Below are 21924 nucleotides of genomic sequence, written 5' to 3'. Positions count from 1 at the left end.
AAGTATCAGCTGTAAAACGAAGCTGTTGGCTACTGATTAATTATGCAATTTGGGCCATACAGGGTCCACAATGTGCTGACTCAGGTTTCAGAATGAGGTGCCTGGATAATTAATGCGTGCAAAATTCAGGCTGCCTGTAGAAATGTCATCACTGAATGAGCTAGAGGTTAGGTGGCAAGTGTTATTTTAATAATGGTTCAGACACGCATACATGTGTATGTGTGTTTGTACAAATGCATATGTATGTGTGTGTATTGCTATAGGTGCATGTATTTATGTACACAGTTTTTTGAGAGGTGTCTTCATTAAGGGTGTTTCTAACTACATTTTGCATTTTAGTATTTTGGCCAATTTGGAAAGATTATTGGCAGAGTCAGCCAAACAGTGATAGTAAAAATTGGGGATTTCCTACTCTGGTTCTTACAGTTAATTCACTACATGCTATGCTTATCTCCCGAAGAATGTAAGTGTCAGTGCCTTATTGGTTTGTCCTGTGAGTCTGATAGGGACGTTTCACTTTCTGGGTAAGACTAGGTGGAAGTTCCTTGAACTGGAAAGCAGAGAGTTGGCCAGTCTATACAATTGATCATGTGCTGATCAGTTAACAATTGGCCTTGGAAACATCACACTGTCACTTAAACCACTCTTCCCAGTGCAGTGAAACATGGAAATATGCAGTTGCTGATCCTGAGGACATATGTCACATACCTGCAACTGAGCAGGGTTTTAGGAGAAGGCAGTCACATGGGCTCATGGTGAGGACAGCAGCAGGAGGAATGTGAAGCTCTCCTCTTCTGTTATCAGGCCAGCCCCAGCATGTCCTGGCTTCTTATCAGCCCTAGCAGAGCTGGGTTCTGACGTGCTGAGCCTCCATATATCCTGCCATAGGGTGCTATAGGGGCCGGCCCCACTGCCTCCCATTTGCACATAAAGAGGCGCTGCAATGCACGTCATGACAGATACCAACAAGGCCTGGCAGATAGACACTGTGAAGAGAGGCAATGCTGGACTTCATCATCCTCAGCATCCATTTCTTCATCTGCTTTCTCATATCCCTTGCCATCTGGTGTGGAGCAAAGGTACAGTGTGGCTTTCAGTGGCTCTACATACCCTGCAGCCAGAGGCCCCCCCACCTGCAGTTCCCCTTTGGACTCTGTGTTTATAAAGACCTGTTTTAAACTGATTTTTCTGAGGAAGTGAGAGTAGCATAGTTGTATTGGGAATTTGAAGGGAACTGGAACACAGTAGCTAGTTGTAAGTAAATTTAATGGGAAGGCAGTTTTTGTGATAAAGCTGCTTATATAATCTGTTGGGAGAGGGAGAGTCTGTTAGATGTTTGAAATACATAAGAGGAGGAAAGGAAAGGCAGGCACATTTGTTAGAAAGGTCAAGTTGAATACAGCTCAATAAACAATGTTTTTTCCCTTTTGTAGAATAATTTTTTTATCAACTTACATCACTTTATCTTTCTAGCCAAAATATTATTTAAAGAGTATTGGGCTTACATGTGAATGTTATTCATTGCATAAATAAATTATATAGTATTTTACATTTACCATCTTTGTATTTGTTTGCATATAGGTTTTGAGGGGAGAAGGTGGTTAAAGTGCAGAGTAAGTGAATAGTGATTGAGAATTTATCTTGTCTCAGCCTCAAGTATCAGGTTTGCAACAGCTGGTTTTCCTTGTCCCTGTTCTGCTAGTGAACATGTGGACTGACCATTATCACTAAACTCCTGTGCTTTTCTTTGTCTGCATGTTGATAGTCTTTCACTAAAACTTCTTTCACCTCATGCATCAGGGTTTTCTCTGGGACATCCACTGTACCCACAGATATCCAAATGTGACCTGCTTTATAAGTGGCTTTTTCATTTATTTGTGTGTGTGTTTGTGTGTTTTAAGGATGTAGATTTGCACAGTTCAAGCAGAGGAGCAGCTGAAATGGGGCCAGATGGTCTTATATTTATTGGCAAAGAAGAGGACATAAAGAAGTCTGGAAGAATAACAGCCAAAATCAATGGCAGAGAAATTGTTGTTTTCTACCATGAGGGGAAATTTCATGCTCTGGATTCTCGCTGCTACCGTAAGATACTTGCATATATGATCTCAACGTTGCAACAATTAAGCATAAAATACGTTTGCTACATAAATAATTATGGTATTCTGCCATGTTTCAGATGAAGGAGGCCCTTTGTGTCGTGGAGAAATAGAGGTATGTAAACAAAATAAAAGTAATGCATAGAGTCATGTGAAAACTAATGCATTTTTTCTAGTACTTTTATCTGAGCATACCATTGAAAAAAATGGTTATATAACAGCAGACAGCCATACAGCCAAATCATCAAACATATCTTTTGTCCTAGATGATGACTTGCTATCTTTTCTTCTTCTTCCTGCAGGATATCCATGGCCAAGCATGTATTGTTTGTCCTTGGCATAAGTTTAAAATTACCTTGGAAACAGGAGAAGGATTATATGAAGGAATAAACCCTCTGGAGCCATCACCAACACCACAGTGGCAATCAAAAGGAGTCAAACAAAGGATTCATAAGCTCACAATAGACAATGGAAGCATTTATGTGTGTCCTCCAGATTTGTCTGTGAGCTTTGACTCTGACTATTTTGCTGAAAAGTACAAAAATGGTGGTGAGTTAGCTATGGGAAAACAAAGCCACTCAGAAGCAGCAGAGTAGGTCATGGCCAGAAAGCAGGATCATGGGGAATGTACTAATGAAGAACCTTGTCATGAAATAAGAATGCACTGTGCCACGAAGATTATCTCCAGATTCAATTCTATTGTTAATGTTATGTTAAAGGATTGAAACACATAGAATTGAGTAGGATAAGAAGCCCTGCATTGCCAGAAATGTGACTGATCTTCTGCCAAGGACTTTTTTTATTTTTTGCATTTCAGAAAGTCTTATTTACAGCAAAGTGCCCTATAATATTTGAAATTTTAGAAGCCCTATTTTGCTAGAACTTTTTTAAATTTTAAGAGGGGATATAGTATATTACGGCTTATAAAACTTATTACAAAGCTAAAGGTAAATAGTCAGGTGTAAAGGTTATGTTTATATACTTAACAGTTTCTACTTATAATGCCTTCAGTATAAATGACATGGAAATTTTTAATTTTTTGGTATTTGACTGATCTCTAGGTGTTTATTAAGCGCCACAAATGGAAGTACAACACTTGAGCATATTTTACTGAGCTTTTTTATGCCTATTCATGCATTACTACTGTGAATCTATAGAGGTATTTATTTTCCTTCTCCTCATTGAACTCCTCTTGTTCAAATTATCATATAATGTGACAATCACATCATCAAATAATGTGACAAGAAATTGTTATGTGTAACTTGTTCTTCCTGCTTCTGTTGGTAAAAGAGAAAGTTGTTGGGTATAGTATGTGATGTAGCAGCCCTCATTTGCTTGTTTTCATTTATTGTAAATACATTTTTATACATTTATTTGAAAATATGTACTTTCTGTTTAGAGCCAAAACTTGTGTTTTCCTGTGTGTAGTCACTGTATAACATCATACCTGCCCCAAAAACCGCCTCCAAGGCAGTTTCTCTCTGAGCTGTGCTGCTTTCCAGGACATGGTGGGTTTTTCTGCCCAGACCGTGGGGTCCAGAGTGCAGAGCTACTCTGTGAACACTGAGCATAATTTAATCCTTGAGGCTAGAAAAGACCTCCAAGACCATCAAGTACAACCATTAACCCAGCACTGCCTAGCCCACCACTAAACCCCAGGTGCCACATCTACATGTCTCTTAAATGCATCTTGCATGGCTGCAATTCTTCAGCATGTTTTTTTGTTGTTGTTATTGGCTTTTTGCAAATTTCATTCATAATCAAGTTCAGTTTGAAATTCCTCTTCTTCTTCTGTAAGTTTCTCTTGTGCATGCAGTAGGTTGTCTTGCTTTTAATGTATGTCATAGGTAACCAGGTCTGTGTCAACACTATTGTTCATACAAATGTATTTAAAAGTAGTGAAGCAGAGGAAAGTTTTAGAGGAAAATATCTGTGCCCCATTGATCACAATGATAAAAGCAAAGCACACAATCAATTTATTTTACCACATCTAAACTGTGATAACCACCTTTGATCATGCCTCCTGACATTGTTTTTGTGGTCAACAGGGAGTAGTGGCACCGTGAAAGTGCTGTTTAGCTGACCTATTTCAGTTTCGTGTTTTATGAGAACTACAGCACAGAAATGTTTTCTCTTTCCTCCTCTTCCTGGCTGATCACTCAGGCAGCCAGTGCCTGCCTTCTCTTAGATGAATCACATCTACTAGAAAATGCTGTTATATACTGACCAGTTCTGTGATTTGTTGTTTTTTTTTTTTTAATTATTATTTGTTTGTTTGCTTTTAAATGAATATGTAAACTCCTCTTGCAGCCACAGTGTAGATGGCAGGAAGGTGGGGCAGGTGGGCAGGTGATACCTGCTGATCCCCCACTGATGCCCCAAGAGGCCTGGGTGGTGCCAAGGCGGATGGACAATTGCTTCCCTTCCCTCTCTTCTCACCTAACTACCTGCACCTGTGGTGAAACTTAACGACAGATGTTGTGTCCAAGTGAAAGTATTTGCAAGATCTTCAGATATACCTGTATTGACTCGTGATTGCTGAGATAGTATTTTTATTGACTTCTTTTGAAATAGTGCATTCATAAAAATTGACTGTTTACATTAATACAGATGCAGTTCAGCTTAGGAAAGCACCAACTATGAACAATGTGATATTGCCTGCATGACATTTAGAAGAATGCTAGTAATAGGAAGTTCCATTTCAAAGCTTCACAAACATGTTCATATTAGTGGAAGAGTGCTCAGGTTTGTCCAGACTTGCATTTAGTGCCTAAAATTCAACAAAATGTTTAATCATATGCTTACTCTCAATCATATGGAATAAGTGGAACTGCCTGTTCAGGTGTAAATAAGTCCTTTTTCTTCAGTACTTCTCAGGCATAATAACTATCTGCAAGCTTCTAAGGTGGTTTTATTCCCAGGAAGATTGAATTAATTTAAGATATAAAGTTTGTCAGTTAGTTCGCTTTCCCCTCAATTTTCTTGTGGATAATCACGGAAGAAACAGAGAATTATTAACTCAGGCAGCTGTGAACAAAGGAGGGAGGATTGGTGTGCTGTTATTTTTTAATTTTATTTCCTTTTTCTTCTTCTTCCTTCTTTTTTCTTTTTTTTTTTGTGTTTTTTTGTTTGTTTGTTTGTTTAGGTTTTTTTGGGTTTTTGTTTGGGTTTTTTTGGTTTTTTTTTTATTATTTTTTACAGCAAAGAACAAAGCCTGCAAGCATGTTAAAAAGCCTTTGAAAAAACGCATTGAGCTTTGAAGTGCTAGAATATGCACGTAATTTGAAAATAATGTAAACATTTAATGTCCCAGAGTTGGACACTCTGAACCTCTTGTCCCTCCAGCCCTTTTTAAGTCTGGAGTTATATTGATAATATCACATGAAGACGTGGAAAATTAGAGGATTATCCTGAAAGGGAGTCAGTCAGGAGATTGGTCATGAGATATGGAGGGGGAATGCAGGAGGATCTCAGATGTGGTGGAAGGGCAGGTGCCATAGCTGGATGAGGAGGGAGGAGTCTGGACAGGAGAGGAGGTGCTGATTCTCACAATGAAAGGATACTTCAATGGGGAAAACCAGGAACAATAGACAAATGTAGTTTGGGAGCAAGGAGACTGAAGAAGAGTGGGGAACCGAGAGCCATCCAGGGAACCCCTGGAGGGGATGGAGGAAGGCTGGGATGTGGCTATTTGCAGTTAGAGACCAACAGCGGGACAAGGAGGGAGATGAGGAGCGGTTAAGTCAGTGAAACTGAGGTGGCATTTGAGGGACAATGAACAGACAGAAAGAATGAGTAGCTGTGGGCAAGAGAACACTGAGTCACTGGCTGGATAATTGCCACTTCCTGAAGAGATGTGTTAATGACAGTGATCAACCAAATCGTTCAGGAGGAGTGTTTTGTTGCCTTTGGGGGGGATTTAGTTTAAGTTGACAAATGAGCAAACACCATCTGTTTTCCCATCATTAACTGGCCTGGCAAAGAGCAGAGAAATATATTTTGTGCTTTGGAATGAAAATTTTCATGATGATTCTGCAAGACATTCAGGCTCTATAAGCTGCTTTCACCCCTTATTGAGCACATACATTAGGGAGAGCAGTCTTTGCAGGGTAACAGATCACAGGCAGAGAAAAATATCCAGTCAGTAGGAAAACAATTTAAAAAACAACCTTTCACTGTTGAAGCCCCTTTCAGTAGCTTTGTGCCGTTTCCTAATGTCATGCTTAATATTAGAATGCAGTGGTTTTCTGTTGGATCAGGAAGTTCAGCCACCACCATGCTGAAGGATGCAGGAGGAGTCTGTGAGGCTTAAGAGGGTGTGATAAGTTGGGTCAGTTCTTTGAACTCTATGCAGCAAACGCTGGTTTTGATGTGGCATTTATTCATGCAAAGCTACAGATTTCATTAAGTGGAATTTTTTAATTGAACGAAGAATTAAGCACTGTTTTCAACCTCTGACACCTATAAATTACTGAACTAGACTAAAAGTGATAGCGACAGTTTTGCCTGTAGGTACACAAACTGGAAAATCTGTGCAGATATCCTAATTAGCACATTCATGACTCTTCCTCCATGAGGTGAAGAGAGTTCTCTGACAAGCAGTGGTTGTGATGCTTGAATAGTGGGATTGTTCTCCTGAAATAGATGTTTGAGAAGTATGGTTTGTTGTTGCAAACCGTAGTAGTTAGAAATATAAGGCTTATGAAGGAAAAACTACTCCAGAAATAATTATCCTACATGAAAATAAAATCTGTTCTATCTTATTAAAACAACAACAAAAGTTATAGTTAATTTAATTCTTCAAATTTGGCTGAGGTTGTGGTTGACTAAGCACCCAGATAACACAGAGATTAGAGGTAACAGTGATGTCTCTTTATTAACGCATCTAATGGAAAAACTAGTAATGCTTTTACTTACACTGAAGTAGGACTGTAGCACCTGAAGGCTTTTACATGGTTTTTTTTTAAGTGTATATATGTGAGTTGTCTAATAGGAGGTTTCACCTCTGCTCACAAATATCCTGCCTTGATTTCAATTAACATCCAAGATTCACATTCAAGGAAAAACTATAATTTTTTTATTACAGTGTGTGCTAAAGATCCCCCCACCAAAAAAAAAAAAAAAAGACCAAACAAACAAAAAACAAACCCACATGTTTAATTGACACAGATTGCTCCAGGAAAAACTGAATAATTCTGTAGCAGCATTTTGGCACAGGAAAGCACAAAAGAGCAGTGAAGTGATGTCCTCCCCCTATATTCATTATATGGCCTTGAGTGTTCCTAGCACCTGGTACTGGCTCATCAGCCAAGAGACCAGCACCACCATTTGCATTTGAAGAGCAACAGGTGTTCAGGATCAGCAGCACCTCCCAAGAGGCTGTGTCACCTTGTAGTGCTCATGGTATTTTTCATGAGACTCAGCACTGAAAGAATACCTGAAGCTCACATCAGTTTGTAGATGCAGGTGTTCACGCTAGTTTTCATTATCCATTTGTTTTTGTGCTAAGCAGAACAAAGGCTTGATGTTAACTAAATTGATGTGCAAGATTTGCACCTGTGTCAGGTCAGAACAAGGGGCAATGGCTTTAAACTGAAAGAGGGCAGATTTAGATTAGGCATTAGGAAGAAATACTTTATTGTGAGGGTGGTGAGGCATTCACACAGGTTGTCCAGAGAAGTTGTGAAAGACCCATGCCTGGAAGTGTTTGAGGCTAGGTTGGATGGAGCTTTGTGCAACTTGCTCTAGTGGGTGACATCCCTGCCCATGACAGGGAGGCTGGAACAAGATGATCTTTAAAGTCCCTTCCAACCCAAACCATTCTGTGATTTTGTGATTTTATGATTTTATGTGATGTTGTACTCCTGCTTATGTTCTCAGTTGGTTTTTTTAATAGCTGATAACTGATTAACTTTTAACTATAGAAACAAAACATAAAAATGTGCTACTTCTGTCTTGATCCCTTATCCCAATGGGCTTTTCTTCTGTAATTTGGACAATGCAAGCTTTAACAGTAATTATCTGTTCATTTCTATGGACATCTTTTACAAAATTTTTCTTTTCTGTGCAGAATGGGAGTATTTTTTCCAAGAACATTCATAGCAGTAAAATAGAGTAAATCAATAATATTGCTTATCCAGACTGCATTTTCAAATTTTACCAATCAGTTCCTTGGTGACTAATATTATCAGTGCTTCATAGCTGTGAAACTGAAGCAGAAACAAACACTTGAAATGTTCCCTTGTTTTGGTATAGGTTAGTATTTGTCTATTATAAAAAAAGTGCAAATGCTGCAAATAAAACAAAAAGATATACTAAATGTGGTTTTGGCATTTACCCAAACACTCTTCCTATATCTCCCCACTGCAAAATGGAAACAAGAAGGAACCCAAAAGTTCCCTTGGGCTAAAGAAAATAAATCAGATATTTCATCGTTTTAAGTTCAAATGGGAAAAAGAGAGCTGTTCTAAATCCCCTTCCTGAGATGTCAGACAAGCGATGAAGCTCATAGTGGCTGTCCCTTGCTCAGGGCAGCAGTTCTGCTCTCTAACAGTGGTGATGGGCTCTTCCATTACTGAAGCAGTGACATATTTACCCTTTTCTTACCTTTATGAGAGAGCTTGTCAGAAAGCTCCCAAGCCCTCCCGGTACCTGCCTCTGCAGAGCTCACCCTGAAGCAGGTGTGGTTCAGTCGACTTAGGCTCAGACCTAGTCAATAACCTATGTCTAAAAGATTATAATATCAACAGCCTCAGCTGCAAATGTACAGATTTACAGTCTTTGGCCTTGCAGAAAGTACAATAATGAAGGAACAAAGCATCTATAGATCTACTTTAGAGGTTTATATCTGTATTCTGTACATAAGTGAGTGTTCCACAGTCTTCATGCTTGATGTACCCTGCAGACATTCCCAGCGGGGAGGGAGTTAGGGTGGGAGTAGGGGGGTGTTCCATTCTCCAACCTCAGGAGACCAGTTGGCCCAGTCTCCAGCAACATTTTCTATCCTTTTGCAAGGCTAATGTGCACCAAAATCAAACATCTTTGCTCGCCCATCTCTGGAATCTATTAATTATGCGAGCACACAGGCAGTTCCTTCTGCAATTCCTACCTGCTGTTCCAGTCTTAGGACAAACCACATTGCCCATTAAAGACTGTCTTTCATTGCTGCCACACCCTTCTAAGTCCCATTCTGTAGGAGCTGCAGGTGGAAAGACTGACAGTGAGAATATCAGTTTATTTAGACAGAATTCTTCCAGGTGACATAAAAAGTGCAATTTAACATTGACAAACTCTTAGTGTTTAGCATTAAACAGGCTTGTGCAACATCATCTGTATACCTCAGGAGCAACATAAGCATTAATGGAGAATGAATACTTCTAAGAAAACTGTTGTCCAGGTCTTTCATCTTCAAGTTTCCTTTCAGACAGGGAAATGGAACAATGCAGGGCAAGCTGCTCGACAGCCAGCAGACTTCAGGTCTTTATTTCAAAGGGGAGGAACTGAGTTTCCAAAACAAGACGCCCTCACTTTATACAAGATCTTTTCTATCCCAGCAGCACTTGACAGCCTGCACGTCTGAGCTGACTGTAGTTCTATCCTGTTCTGCTGAGTGTGGGGCATGCGTGATGTTTACTGCCAAGATGGGATCTTGGCATGACACTTCGTGGTACCTGGGAACAGGGCCTAGTCACAAGCTTATTTTAATTAGGATTATGAGGAGCTATGGTAAGTGGTTATGCATATATATGCATATTAGACAAACTATCTCTGTAAATAAAGCTGGAGCTGCCAGGTTATGGCACTTCATGAATCACAAATGAGGTAGCTGTGAGATCATGTCTTCGTTCAGATGTTCATCCTTTTCAGAGTCTGATAATCCAGGTTCCAACAGACAAACAGAAGCCTTACAATTTAGGGGTATTGTAGCACCTGGAAATCAGTGGGGCAATGCAGCTGCTGCTTCCCCACTGCCTTGTGCCTGCTTCGAGGGAACCATGGGCAACTTCTGCTTTATTGACCCTATGTTCCTCCAGGTGGCTGAGAAGTGGCCTCTGGCCAATCTCCTTCTCAAGTGGCTGCTGGCCCTTCTCCAGATCATTGGCCATAATGCAGCCACCAATAGAGTGACCTGTAGCAACCTGGCCATCTATGTGGGGCCAGACCTGCTGACCCCAGCCAGCAGTAGGAGGCCTCCTGTTGCAGACCATGATGGAGTTGACAGAGAAGGTAATGCTGTTTGAAGCAGTCAGCTGTGGCTTTCCTGGCCCATCAGAGCCTGGGTGTTCAAAAGTCCCTGATAGCCCTCGCTATCCAAGAACTGCCTGGAAGACCAGCCCCACACCACAGCCTTCTGTGCAGGAGGCTGCTTCACACCTTTTCAGGCACTTGAGTTGTGACCAAGGCTTTGATGTGTTGCAGGTGAAGGTGCTAGTGGAATTTATGGTTGAAAACTGTGTTGACATCTTAGGGGAGGAGATGGTTGGCCTCTCCTGTCCATCAGCTGAGGAGTCTCCTGTAATATCAGCCCAGTAACAGGTGCAAAGAGGAACCAGAGGGTTATCACAATCTGAGGCTTAGGATACCAGAAACCTCAATGTCAAGAAGCCAATTGGTGAAGGGCTTTGGATAGGTTTTGCTTCAGATGTTCCTGACTTCGAAGAAGGTGCTTTGCTGCACATATTTGTACTTTCTAGACATGCATTTGGAAGAGCAAAGGGCCCTGCAGGCAGACCAGACAGGGAACTACCAGGCAAAAGACTGTCTGGGTGCATCTCCCTCTCCGCCAGACATTCTCAAAGAAGGTGGGGGGGACGCAGTGGCAGAGTCCAAAAGGCAGGTGTATGTCAGCTTCACAAACACTGGGACAACATGTGTCGGGGAGGGGAGTACTTTCTACTGGGCCTCCTGCTGGCAGCCTATCTCTTGTGATTATGGGGTTTCGTCTGCCCTGGCAATGACACATCGTACCCCAAAATGGAACGCCTGTTTTCCAAGTGCATTAGGCACGTGCTTAATCAAACTCCAAAATACCTCTGGAAAAACAGAGGAGAGTAGCTGCCATCTTCAGGGGCTTTTGCTCAGCTCCTACTTCATCATGGCTTCATCCAGTCTGTTTTGGGGTGGGTGGACTGTGCAAGATGTGAATGATGCAAACTAGCATCTTTGCTGCAGAGCTAAACCAGCAATTTGGCAATTGGTCACTTACTACTCCAGGCTGTCTCTTGTCACCTGTTAACTCCACAAACTATCTGGTTTAGGTACCTTCAGCTTTGCCTCCAAACACCCCCAAGAGTGTGGAAAAGTCCCTGGCATGTGTGAGCCTTTCAGAGGAAAGGAGGTAAAATGAGCCCTCTTTGGTTAAAAATAAGAATTCCGGTGGTTACCTGGACCTGGTGCTCACCAACTGGGGTGAGCTCATCAGACAGGCTGAGAGTGGAGGAAGCCTGAGCTGTAGTGACCATGCCCTAGGTGAGCTCCTGATCTCAAGGACCACGGGCCTGGCAAGAATCCAGGTCAGGACCCTGAACTTCAGCAGAACGAAATTCCAGCTGTTTAAAGAATTGGTGGATGAGATCCCTTGGGATCTGTCCTTAGGGACAAAGGACCTGACCAAAGTTGGCAACTCTTTAAGGCCACTTTTCTTAGAGCACAAGGGCTCTCCATGTTGCTGCGTATGGAATCAAGCAAAGCAGGCAGGAAGCCGTCATGGATCAGCAGGGAGTAAACTGAGGAGTAAAAGGAAATGCAGAGCCAGAGGGAGCAGGGCCATGTGGCCTGGGGAGAATACAGTTATACTCTTTGGATGTGTAGAGATGGGATCAGGAAAGAAGGCACAGATTTAATGAGACTTGGCAAGGGATGTGAAGAATAACAAGAAGGTATCCTATAAGGACATCAGTCAGAAAAGAAAGGCCAAGGAGCGTGCACACCCCTGATAAGCAGAAAGGGAGAAGTGGCAACAGTAGATGAGGAGAAGACTGAGGTACTTGGCAAATTCTTTGCTTCAGACTTCACAGGCCATCAGCCTTCCTACAACTCTTGATTCCCTGAGGTTTCAAGTCCCTCTCACTGTCAGCAAAGAGCAGGTTAAGACCACTGATGGAAATGAATGGGCACAAGTCTGTGGGACCCAATGAGATCCATTCCAGAGTCCTGTGAGGACTGCCTGATGTTGTTGCAAGGACACTCTTTGTCATATTTGAAAAGTTATAGCAGTCAGGCAAAGTCTCTAGTGACTGGAAAGAGCCAGTCATCGCTTCCATTTTTAAAAAGGGGAGAAAAGGAAATCCAGGGAACTACAGATTGGTGAGCCTCACCTCTGTACCTAATGGAAGCAATGTCAAGGCACATGCAAGACAAAGTGATCCAAGACAGCCAGCACAACTTCACTAAGGGCAGATTGTACGTGACCAATCTGATGATCTTCTGTGATGGAGTGACTACTACAGCAACAAGGAAAGACTGACCAGTGTCATGATGTAGATGTGGTCTACCTGGACTTCAGCAAAGCCTTTGACACCATCTCCCACAGCACACTCCTGAAAAAGCTGGCAGCCCACGGCTTGGACAGGGGCACTCCGTGCTGGGTTAAGAACTGGCTGGAGGGCTGAGCCCGGAGAGTGGTGGTGAACGGTGCTGCATCCAGTTGGCAGCTGGTCACTAGTGGTGTCCCCCAGGGATCAGTGTTGGGCCCAGTCCTGTTTAATATCTTTATTGATGGTTTAGATGAGTGGATTGAGTCCACCATTAGCATATTTGCAGATGACACCAAGCTGGGGGGGGAGTGTCAATCAGCTGGAAGGCAGGAGGGCTCTGCAGAGGGACCTGGACAAGCTGGAGAGATGGTCTGATTCCAATAGGATGAGGTTCAACAAGGCCAAGTGCCGTGTCCTGCACTTTGGCCACAACAACCCCGTGCAGCACTACAGGCTGGGGACAGAGTGGCTGGAGGGCAGCCAGGCAGAAAGGGACCTGGGAGTTTGGATTGACAGGAAGCTGAACACGAGCCAGCAGTGTGCCCAGGTGGCCAAGAAGGCCAATGGCATCCTGGCCTGGATCAGGAACAGTGTGGCCAGCAGGACCAGGGAAGTGATTCTTCCCCTGTCCTCAGTGCTGGTGAGGCCACCCCTGGAGTACTGTGTCCAGTTCTGGGCCCCTCAGTTCAGGAAAGATATTGAGGTGCTGCAGCAGGTCCAGAGAAGAGCAATGAGGCCGGTGAAGGGACTCGAGCACAAGTCCTATGAGGAGAGGCTGAGGGAGCTGGGGCTGTTCAGCCTGGAGAAGAGGAGGCTCAGGAGAGACCTCATCACTGTCTACAACTCCCTGAAAGGAGGTTGTAGCCAGATGGGAGTTGGTCTCTTCTTCCAAGCAACCAGCAGTAAGACAAGAGGGCACGATCTTAAGCTGTGTCAGGGGATGTTTAGGTTAGATATTAGGAAGAAATTCTTTCCAGAGAGGGTAATCAGACATTGGAATGGGCTGCCCAGGGAAGTGGTGGATTCACTGTCCCTGGAGGTTTTTAAGATGAGACTGGATGTGGCACTTAGTGCCATGGTCTAGTAATCGCATTGGTAGTGGATCAAGGGTTGGACTTGATGATCTCAGAGGTCATTTCCAACCTGGCTGATTCTATGATTCTATGATTCTGTAGTTCTGTAAGGCCTTTGACAGGGTCCCACGTGACATCCTTATGTCCAGATTAGAAGGACATGCATTTGAAGGTCAGACTATTCAGTGGATAAGGAATTGGATGGATGGATGCAGCCAGAGAGATGTGGTCAGTGGCTTAATGTCCCGGTGGAGGCTGGTGAGGGAATGGGCTCTGTCTTGGGACCTTTACTTTCATTATCAATGACATGGACAGTGGGATCAAGCACACCCTCACCACATTTCCAGGTAACACGAAGCTGAGTGGTGCAGTTGACAGAAGGATGCGATCCATCCAAAGGGACCTGGACAGACTTGCGAAGTGGGGCGACGAGAACCTCATGAGGTTCAACAAGGCCAAGTGCAAGATGCTGCATCTGAGGAGTCCAGAGGAGAAGTACTTGGGGGTATTGGTGGATTAAAAGCTGGACATGACCTGACAGTGTGTGCTGGCAGCCCAGAAAGCTACCCATGTCCTGGGCTGCATCACCAGCAGTGTGGGCAACAGGTCAAGGGAGGGGATTCTGCCCCCTCTGCTCTCTGGTGATACCACACCTGCAGTGCTGCATCCAGCTCTGGAGTCCCTAACATGAGAAGGATATGGACTTGTTGGAGCTGGTTCAGAGGAGGGGTACAGTAATGATGAGGGGGCTGGAGCACCACTCCTATGAAGACAGGCTAAGAGATATGGGCATGTTCAGATTGGAGAAGAGAAGGCTCCAGGGAGACCTTAGAATCCCTTCCAGTACCTAAAGGGGCTACAAGAGACCTAAAGGGGCTACAAGAGACCTGGAGAGAGGCTTTGGACAAAGGCATGGAGTGATAGGACAAGGGGGAATGGTTTTAAATTCACAGAGGGCAGCATTAGATTAGACATTTAGAAGAAATTTTTGATTATGAGAGTGGTGAGGCACTGGCACAGGTTGTCCAGAGAAGCTGTGGATGCCCCATCCCTGGAAATGTTCAAAGCCAGGTAGGATGAGGCTCTGAGCAACATGATCCAGTGTGTGGCATCCCTTCCTACGCCAACCTAGTTCCTAGGTTGGAACTAGATGATATTTCAGATCCCTTTCAACCCAAGCCATTGTATGATTCTATGGATTTAGTAGTATTTACTGTTTATACTTATGTTGTAAGAATGTCAGAGCATCTGAATTATTTGGGGACTTCTCCAGTACCTGTGAAATGGTAGTAAGACACAAATAGGGTCTTTGCCGTAATAAAATTGATGTCTATTTGTCATACGTTGTTTCTGCCTTCAGTTTTCAGCTGAGAAGTGATATGTTTTCCTTAGAATTAACATTTTTAAAAAACAAAACCAGTTTTGTTCTTTCTTACAGTTCAGTGGAGAAAAAGTTAACTTTCAGGCAAGAGGGAAAAAGATTCATGAAATTCAAACAAAATTGCATTATTTTATACTAAAAAGCATAATATTTTACTATGTTAATGGCAGATAATCAGATGGAAATGTATCATGCATAGGCTACAACCAGAAGAGTAATGCACTTGCCATGAAAAAGAAAATATAAGTAGTAAAATGGGAATTTTAGAAAATTTACTGATGACAATGTTTCATAGATTTTGTAAACACTCACTGGAGAGCAAACATGATATGTAGCTTGTATGTGTGTCCTTTTTGTCTAGCTCAACCAAGTCCCTTTACAGCTGCTTGCAAGATCCTTTTTCAAACTGTTTGGCAATTATATTAGTTTTTCTGCATTACTAGGAATAGTATATTGTTATAATACAGGAAAATTCTTGTTCTTTTCTGTCAGTGATCTTTCTTTTTTGCAATGTGAAAAAAATTGGGCCCTCAATGCTAATCTAATTTGATTGTTTCTGAACAGGCCACCTTTTATGCTGACCAGTCTGGCCTTTTGGCTGCATTTTTTCTTACAAGTGCAATACTATTAATAAAGCAAGAGACACTAAAGCTAGATACTAGAAAAAACCTCATGCTAATCTGACAGTTTATGCCTATGCAAACCCTGGACCAACAAAAACAAGGTGATTTGTGGTTAATTTAATTACCTCAACTTAGAAAAAGTAAAGTGTAAAAGCACATTGCTTATTTATAGATTAAATCAAGGTTTTATTTTTCATTTGGAGAGCTGATATTCAGAAATGTCAGCTTCTTATTAAATACTTTTTATATGAAAAACATATCAAATTTGTCCTGATCCTTCGCAGAGGTTTCAAAGGTGAGGTATTTAACACAGATCTGAAAATAAAATTTAAAATAAAATAAAATAATAATTAAACAAACAAATAAACAAATCCGCAAAAACTCCAAAATCTATTGTGAAAATAAAAAATTACGCAGTGCTATGAATTTCCATCTCCCTCCTCTTCAAAGGGAGCAATTGCCAGCCTGAATTCTAGCAGAAGCAGTGCTTAGAGAATCATGTTGTCCATACCATCTCTCCATCAGACTGTAGCAGTAAATTTTGACTACAGTGGACTGATGGTGGAAAATCCTTGAAGATACAAAGTTCCTCAGTTTTGTAAAAATAGGCTGTTCAGTAGCACGACTTCACTTAACTTCTTTGGGCATGACAGTCAAAACAAGAACCCTTCTGTGACTATATATTTTATACAATGGGATTGAGTCAAGGAAATGGTCATTCACTGGCTTCTGTTCTTAAAAATAACCCATTTATAAGGATACTTTCATTTATGCCTTTTTATCACATGCCATTTCTCACATTGCATACAGAATTACTACCTAGCAAAGGCTTCTGAGCAGCCAAACACCTCTTGAGAGAGGGCTGCCCTTCCAGAATAAGCATAAGAGTGTGGGATAATGCAAGGGGCTACAAGGCTAAAATTAAGCAATTTTTCTGTTACAGTGAAAGCAGTAAGGATAATATTAAAATCCATAAAAAATATTCAGTTACCACACACAGATCATCCGCTCCTGCTGCCTGGATACTTGCCTCTGTAGTTACAGGCATCTTCTATGGAGACAGCAGAGAAGGCTGAGAAGTAGAAAATAGCAGTGAAATTACAACAGAAAGGAATGCAAGGTCATAGAAATCAGGAAAATAAAGAAAAAAGAAACAGATGATTGAAAGTCAAGCCCTGAACTGGATCTGTAGATTTTTGCAAACCAAAAAAAATTTTTTTTTAATATGAAATGGCCATCCAATGGCCACTTGGCAGATGTTTAACATACATCTCTGCTCTGTCTTTTAATTCTGGAAAAGTGCAGCTGTATAAAAAAGGGTTAGAAGGTAACTTCAAACAGGAAACTTACTCCTAATTAAGTTCTACTTATGACTCGTTGAGATCTTAGAGCTTTGACAGGTGAATAACTGGTCTTGTTATGCATATAGGCTACAGTAGATAATTGTATATCTAGGTATAATCTTTGTTCTTTAATTTTCTTTCCTTAAAATGGACACTAACTCACATGTTTTGCTGACATTGTTAGATCATTTTCATTTACCTGAGGTAATGAATGCTATCTGCAATCCTGTTTTACGTTTTTGCTAACAAAAGCAGAAACGTTTTTGCTAAGGAAAACTAGAACCTAAAACATTACTGAACAAAAGTGTGGGCAGGTAAAGGGCAGAGCTGCAGGAGCATGTTAAGCAGTTTGAGGCGCTTCTCTCTGTAGAATTCATGTGCTGGGTCACTCAGTCTTAAGTGCTTATCCAGGGGATCATAAAGTGGATTAAAACAGCCTAGAACTTTCAAAACATGCTGAGTATATGTCATCCCTTCCCTGCCCCCAAATATCAGCAGCATCCAGAGTGGTCCTACACCTCTCCGAGCACACTGTGGAAGAGGCCACCCAGGCAGCAGAGACTTGTGGAGGGGTTTGATCTGTGTATGTGGCCTGGCTGTCCCAGAAGAGACCTCTCCCCCCTCTCTGATGGGCAGCACTTCCCCATGGCCTGTGGTGCTTGCTGCATGCCCACCTCTCCTTGCAGCTCAGCCTCAGCCTAAGTTCAAGTCGACAGGCCTTGGAGAGGGGAACCAGAGCAGGCTGGGGTGGGGGTGATGCTCCTCTGCATGATGTGGTGGTCCATGTCCACCTTGTGGCAATGGATTCCAATTCTGAAACAGCAGAAACAACATATAAACTACTTTTTTGATCCTTTTATGTGGAGGTCGGCGCTTGAATAAAGACTTCCACAACTTGTCTGGGTGCAGCTGGTAAGGTGATTTTATTATGAAAATAGTGGGGCAATTGAACGGCTTAAAGGGGGGAACAAAAGGGCACAAATAGCCCTGCACAAAATGGCTCCAGCCTTAAATAATATGGGTAAGGAAGGCACTAGAACAGAAGGTGGGGTTTGGGCGGAGCATGCAAATCACAACCAATCATAGGAAACAGGGGCTGAACATAACCATATATGGTACTGTGTCAAATATCAACCAATGAAGGAGCAGAACATACATACAATACAATACAATACAACAACTTATATGTGAAATCTACGATTTCCTTACTAATTATACATTTTTAGACCACCACCACACTTTGACCTGCATTCTAATGCAATTAATAGCACTTGTTAAACTATGACAGGAGAAAGCAGCTCTGCATCCACAGCTGGGGACTCCTACCACTGTGAATGGGGTTTCTTCTTCTGCAGCAGTGCTTTCAGCCCTTCACCTCTGCATGGTGCGAAGGACTCAAAGTTTGGGGCACGGTGGGTCATGCCACCAGATGGCATGGACCCACCAGATAGGTCCCCTCCTCATGGTACAGGATCTTGTTCCCTTCACTGCTGAAGGTGGTCCTTGTGCAGAACATCCAGAGTTGGCTCTGGTAATCCATGTCTCACCCTCAGTTAGTAGCTTTCCATAGCCTACTAGTTGCTTGCACAGCTATGTTCTATCACAGACCTGATCTGGTTTAAATTTGAAAAGTGACATCTTTCTTTCTCCTCCTCACCCCATTAGATCATTTCCCACCCCCTTCATATTTTTGTTCCAATATTGATCTCACATTATTTGATCTGATACACTAAGATTAGAAAAAAGAAGTAGTTAAAGTAGCTGTTAATAAATGGCCAGGAGTAGATAACATATTTGAGAACATTCATCAGAAACTGTGACAAGAAAACACAGAATTGGGTTTGGGGTCTTGTATGTCACTGAAGCCTGCCAGTATGTTTAAAAATTGCTTTAGCAGGGCCCAGGAAATGCCAAACCAGTGGGACCAGCTACCACTCCTGGTGAGATGACACAGTCTGTGACAGAAAATGAGATCAAGGGACATGTGGATGAATACAGTCTGTTGGAAGGTGTTGGAGAAGCTCCAGCAAAGGCCAGCATCACTGGCTTTTGGAGGAAGGGCAGTAAGTATGCCAATAAAGGGGGTCGTGTGGGCATAATAATCCTCTTGCATTTTCAAAAAGCCTTTGAGAAGCTTTTTGCAAAGCTTATTAAACTTTGTAAAGAAAATAAGTTGCCACAAGATTGGATGAGAGGTTGGTATTGGAGTTGAAAGCTGGTGTAAGAAGAGGAAGTAAAGGACAAGGCTTAGTGTTCACTCTCCGGGAGGGAGGAGATTTGTGCAGTCAGGGGATAATTCAGGTCAGAAGGGATCTCTGGATGTCATCTAACCCACCCTCCATTCCAAGCATGTCTAATGGGCTCATGTTGTGCAAGGACTTTTTCAGTGAAGTCCAATATATACCTCCAAGGACAGCCATTCCACAACTTGATACAAAAGCCTTGGAATTTTTGCTGTTTTTTATTTAATGCCTCCACCTGTGACCTCAAGAAAGCAGTCAACAGTGAAAGCTGTTGGGCTGGAGGAACAGCAGACTGGCTGGGAGTGCCTGTGCCATCCTTGAAATAGGCTTCAATGTACAGGAGGCATTGAACTTGGTGATCTTTAATGTCCTTTCCAACCCAAATCATTCTGTGATTCATGTAGGGAAGTTAAAAAAAATGTGCTTTTGAGTGCTTCCTACACCATTTTTCTGGCATGGTTATGCTGAAAAATACTAGTGATCCTTAACTCCGTCCCTCCATTCATTCCTTGCTTTCCCTCACACAGAGGGATTTTGGTGGTTGGAATGTGGCAGATGGCTACAACAACAGAAAAGCTCCTTTTTGTTCGATGGTGCTTTGTCCAAGGAGAGGGCCTTGGCTGGCAGACCCTGCAGCAGCTGTGTCTAGTCTGGACTAGCATCAACGAAGCCAAGGCTATCATAGGTTATTTTTTGCAATATTAGGAGGAAACAGCTCTATACAGTAAAATGTATTTTTGTTATTTTTTTCTATCTCTGAAAAGAAAAACAAAAACCAACCAAACTGGAAATCTACCTCTACTGGAACAACGTGGTTTCTCACACACCTAAAGCTGATACCACCAGCAGCTGCAGCTGTGTTCAGTGTGCACTCAGGTGATGAGAAGGCCTGGCAACAACCTTGATTTCAAGTGCATTAAATCTCCTCACTGTCCTGAAAATATAGGCTAGATCGTTCTCTGTGGATCAGTTCAAGGAAGGCCACATCTTCCACAAGGGAAAAATCTTCCTCCTTGAATTGCCTGCAATTAGATCCTTGCACTGGAAAACAGCATTCCCCTTTGTCATCGAGGATTGCAAATTTGTTTTGAGTGCTTTATCTGAGGTACTCACTGGAAAGCTACAACGGAAATTATTTGAAACAAAACAATTATGTTCCAGTGCAAACTGCATAAGACCAAATATGCAATTGTTTCCTGAGCCCTGTCAAAGACTCCCTTTTCTGCAGTTTAGTTGTTGTTCGTCAGCAGCAGTGGCAAATGCCTGCTGGCTGAAACATTTGCTGATCACAGGGTATTCAACTTCCAGATTGCCAAACAGGGAGTAGTCAAGAAATCCTCTGCAATCCTCTCAGTTAAACAATCTTTTACAGCCTTCCCTTTCAGTGCCCATTTAACTTGCACAATGTATCTGGGGTAGGGGTGCCAAGCAACTTCTCTATTTGCGATATTTATTATTCTGCCAAATTGAACTCATTTCCTTTCCTGTTTTGTTTCTTTATTTGAACTGTATTACACAGTCCCTCAGCAGTGCAGGCAAAAACAGTGTTATGGACCTACTTTCACAGGAGAACAGACTCCTTGAATCCTCATTCAATTTTAATGCTTGTGTTTTAAATGTCATTTGCAATCTTCTGATTGTTGGAGCATTACTAAAACAGTTCAGTATTTTAGTCTGTAAGTTTTAAGTGCTGTTCATCAGCTGAAATGAATCCCACACCCACCATCTGCACACTTCGCCAGAACTGATACTTCTGTAAATCCCAAATAGTTTCCCAGGTGCTTGAAGGAAGCAGTGAGAGGAAAACGAATCTCTTCTGTGACCCTCCATTTCGGTTGGTACCCCTGCCCTTGGCACCCTTGGGCAGGACTAGGTCAGCAGCAATGATTAAGCTATGTTAATTGGAGTTTGGGTTAATTAGGTCACTTCTCATTAGGACTTCCTTATTCACCAGCCCAGTTTCTCTTGGTGTTACAACTCTCTATGTGCGTATACATCTGTGTATGTATGTGTATATGTATATATAATAAGTAGGGATGTGTGTATTTAAAGATACATATATATGTTTGCATATACATATTTGTGTACGCATTCGCATCTGCACATATGTTTATTTCTTTAGCTATACCAGGTTATACTCCTTAGTATTAAAAGAACTTTTCTCCCAAAGGTTTCTTCATTTTCAACGGCTAGATCATTACCAGTTCAAATTTAAGGATTCCAAGGGCTCTTCAGTGACCTTTGAAAAGTACACGAATAGCCAGAGTTGCAAAATTTTGAGTGCTCTGAGTATCTTGACTTACAAAATTAACATACACTCAGTGTTTGGAGACTACTGAGGCTTTGGATGTGGAAGATGATACATCACAGTCAGAGGAGTCAAAAGATCACCTAGGGAAAAAAGCAGTGGTTCCATTTGATTGCCTTAACTCACCTCAGAAACATGGATTCAAACTTTACCCAGCAGGAAACAAAAACATAACCTCCACCTGTCATTGGACTTTTAGTTTTCTAGGCAAAACTAGAAAAGCAGAAGTTGGAATGGGATAAAATGTGTGAAAACTACAATTATCTGTTGGTTTGGTTTACGGGTTTTTTTGTTGTGGGGTTTTTTTTTAGTAGGCCCTGTAGAATTTGTACTTAAAATACAAATACCTTACTAGCATTCATTAGCACATATTAATACTTAA

General features: G+C 42.0%; 1 protein-coding gene across 2 annotated transcripts; it reads left to right on the top strand.

Moving 5' to 3' along the window:
• The first annotated feature begins 594 nt into the window (after positions 1–594).
• RFESD (Rieske Fe-S domain containing) lies at positions 595–4164 on the top strand. 2 transcript variants are annotated; one of them, XM_027671143.1, is made up of 5 exons: positions 595–1079; positions 1582–1613; positions 1902–2082; positions 2177–2211; positions 2399–4164. In XM_027671143.1, exons 1-5 carry the CDS (start codon positions 944–946, stop codon positions 2690–2692), a joined length of 678 nt encoding a protein of 225 aa, XP_027526944.1. In that variant the 5' UTR covers positions 595–943; the 3' UTR covers positions 2693–4164. The 2 variants fall into 2 exon arrangements, with proteins under 2 accessions (XP_027526944.1, XP_027526945.1); XM_027671144.1 differs by lacking the exon at positions 1582–1613 and having other exon boundaries at positions 601–1079.
• Positions 4165–21924: the final 17760 nt, after the last annotated feature.

This window comes from Neopelma chrysocephalum, unplaced genomic scaffold, assembly GCF_003984885.1.
Source record: "Neopelma chrysocephalum unplaced genomic scaffold, ASM398488v2 Primary Assembly neopelma1_97034, whole genome shotgun sequence".
In the NCBI taxonomy this organism is placed as follows: Eukaryota; Metazoa; Chordata; class Aves; order Passeriformes; family Pipridae; genus Neopelma; species Neopelma chrysocephalum.
The sequence above is the reverse complement of the archived record's forward strand: the minus strand, read 5'-3'. Positions and strand labels throughout refer to the sequence as shown.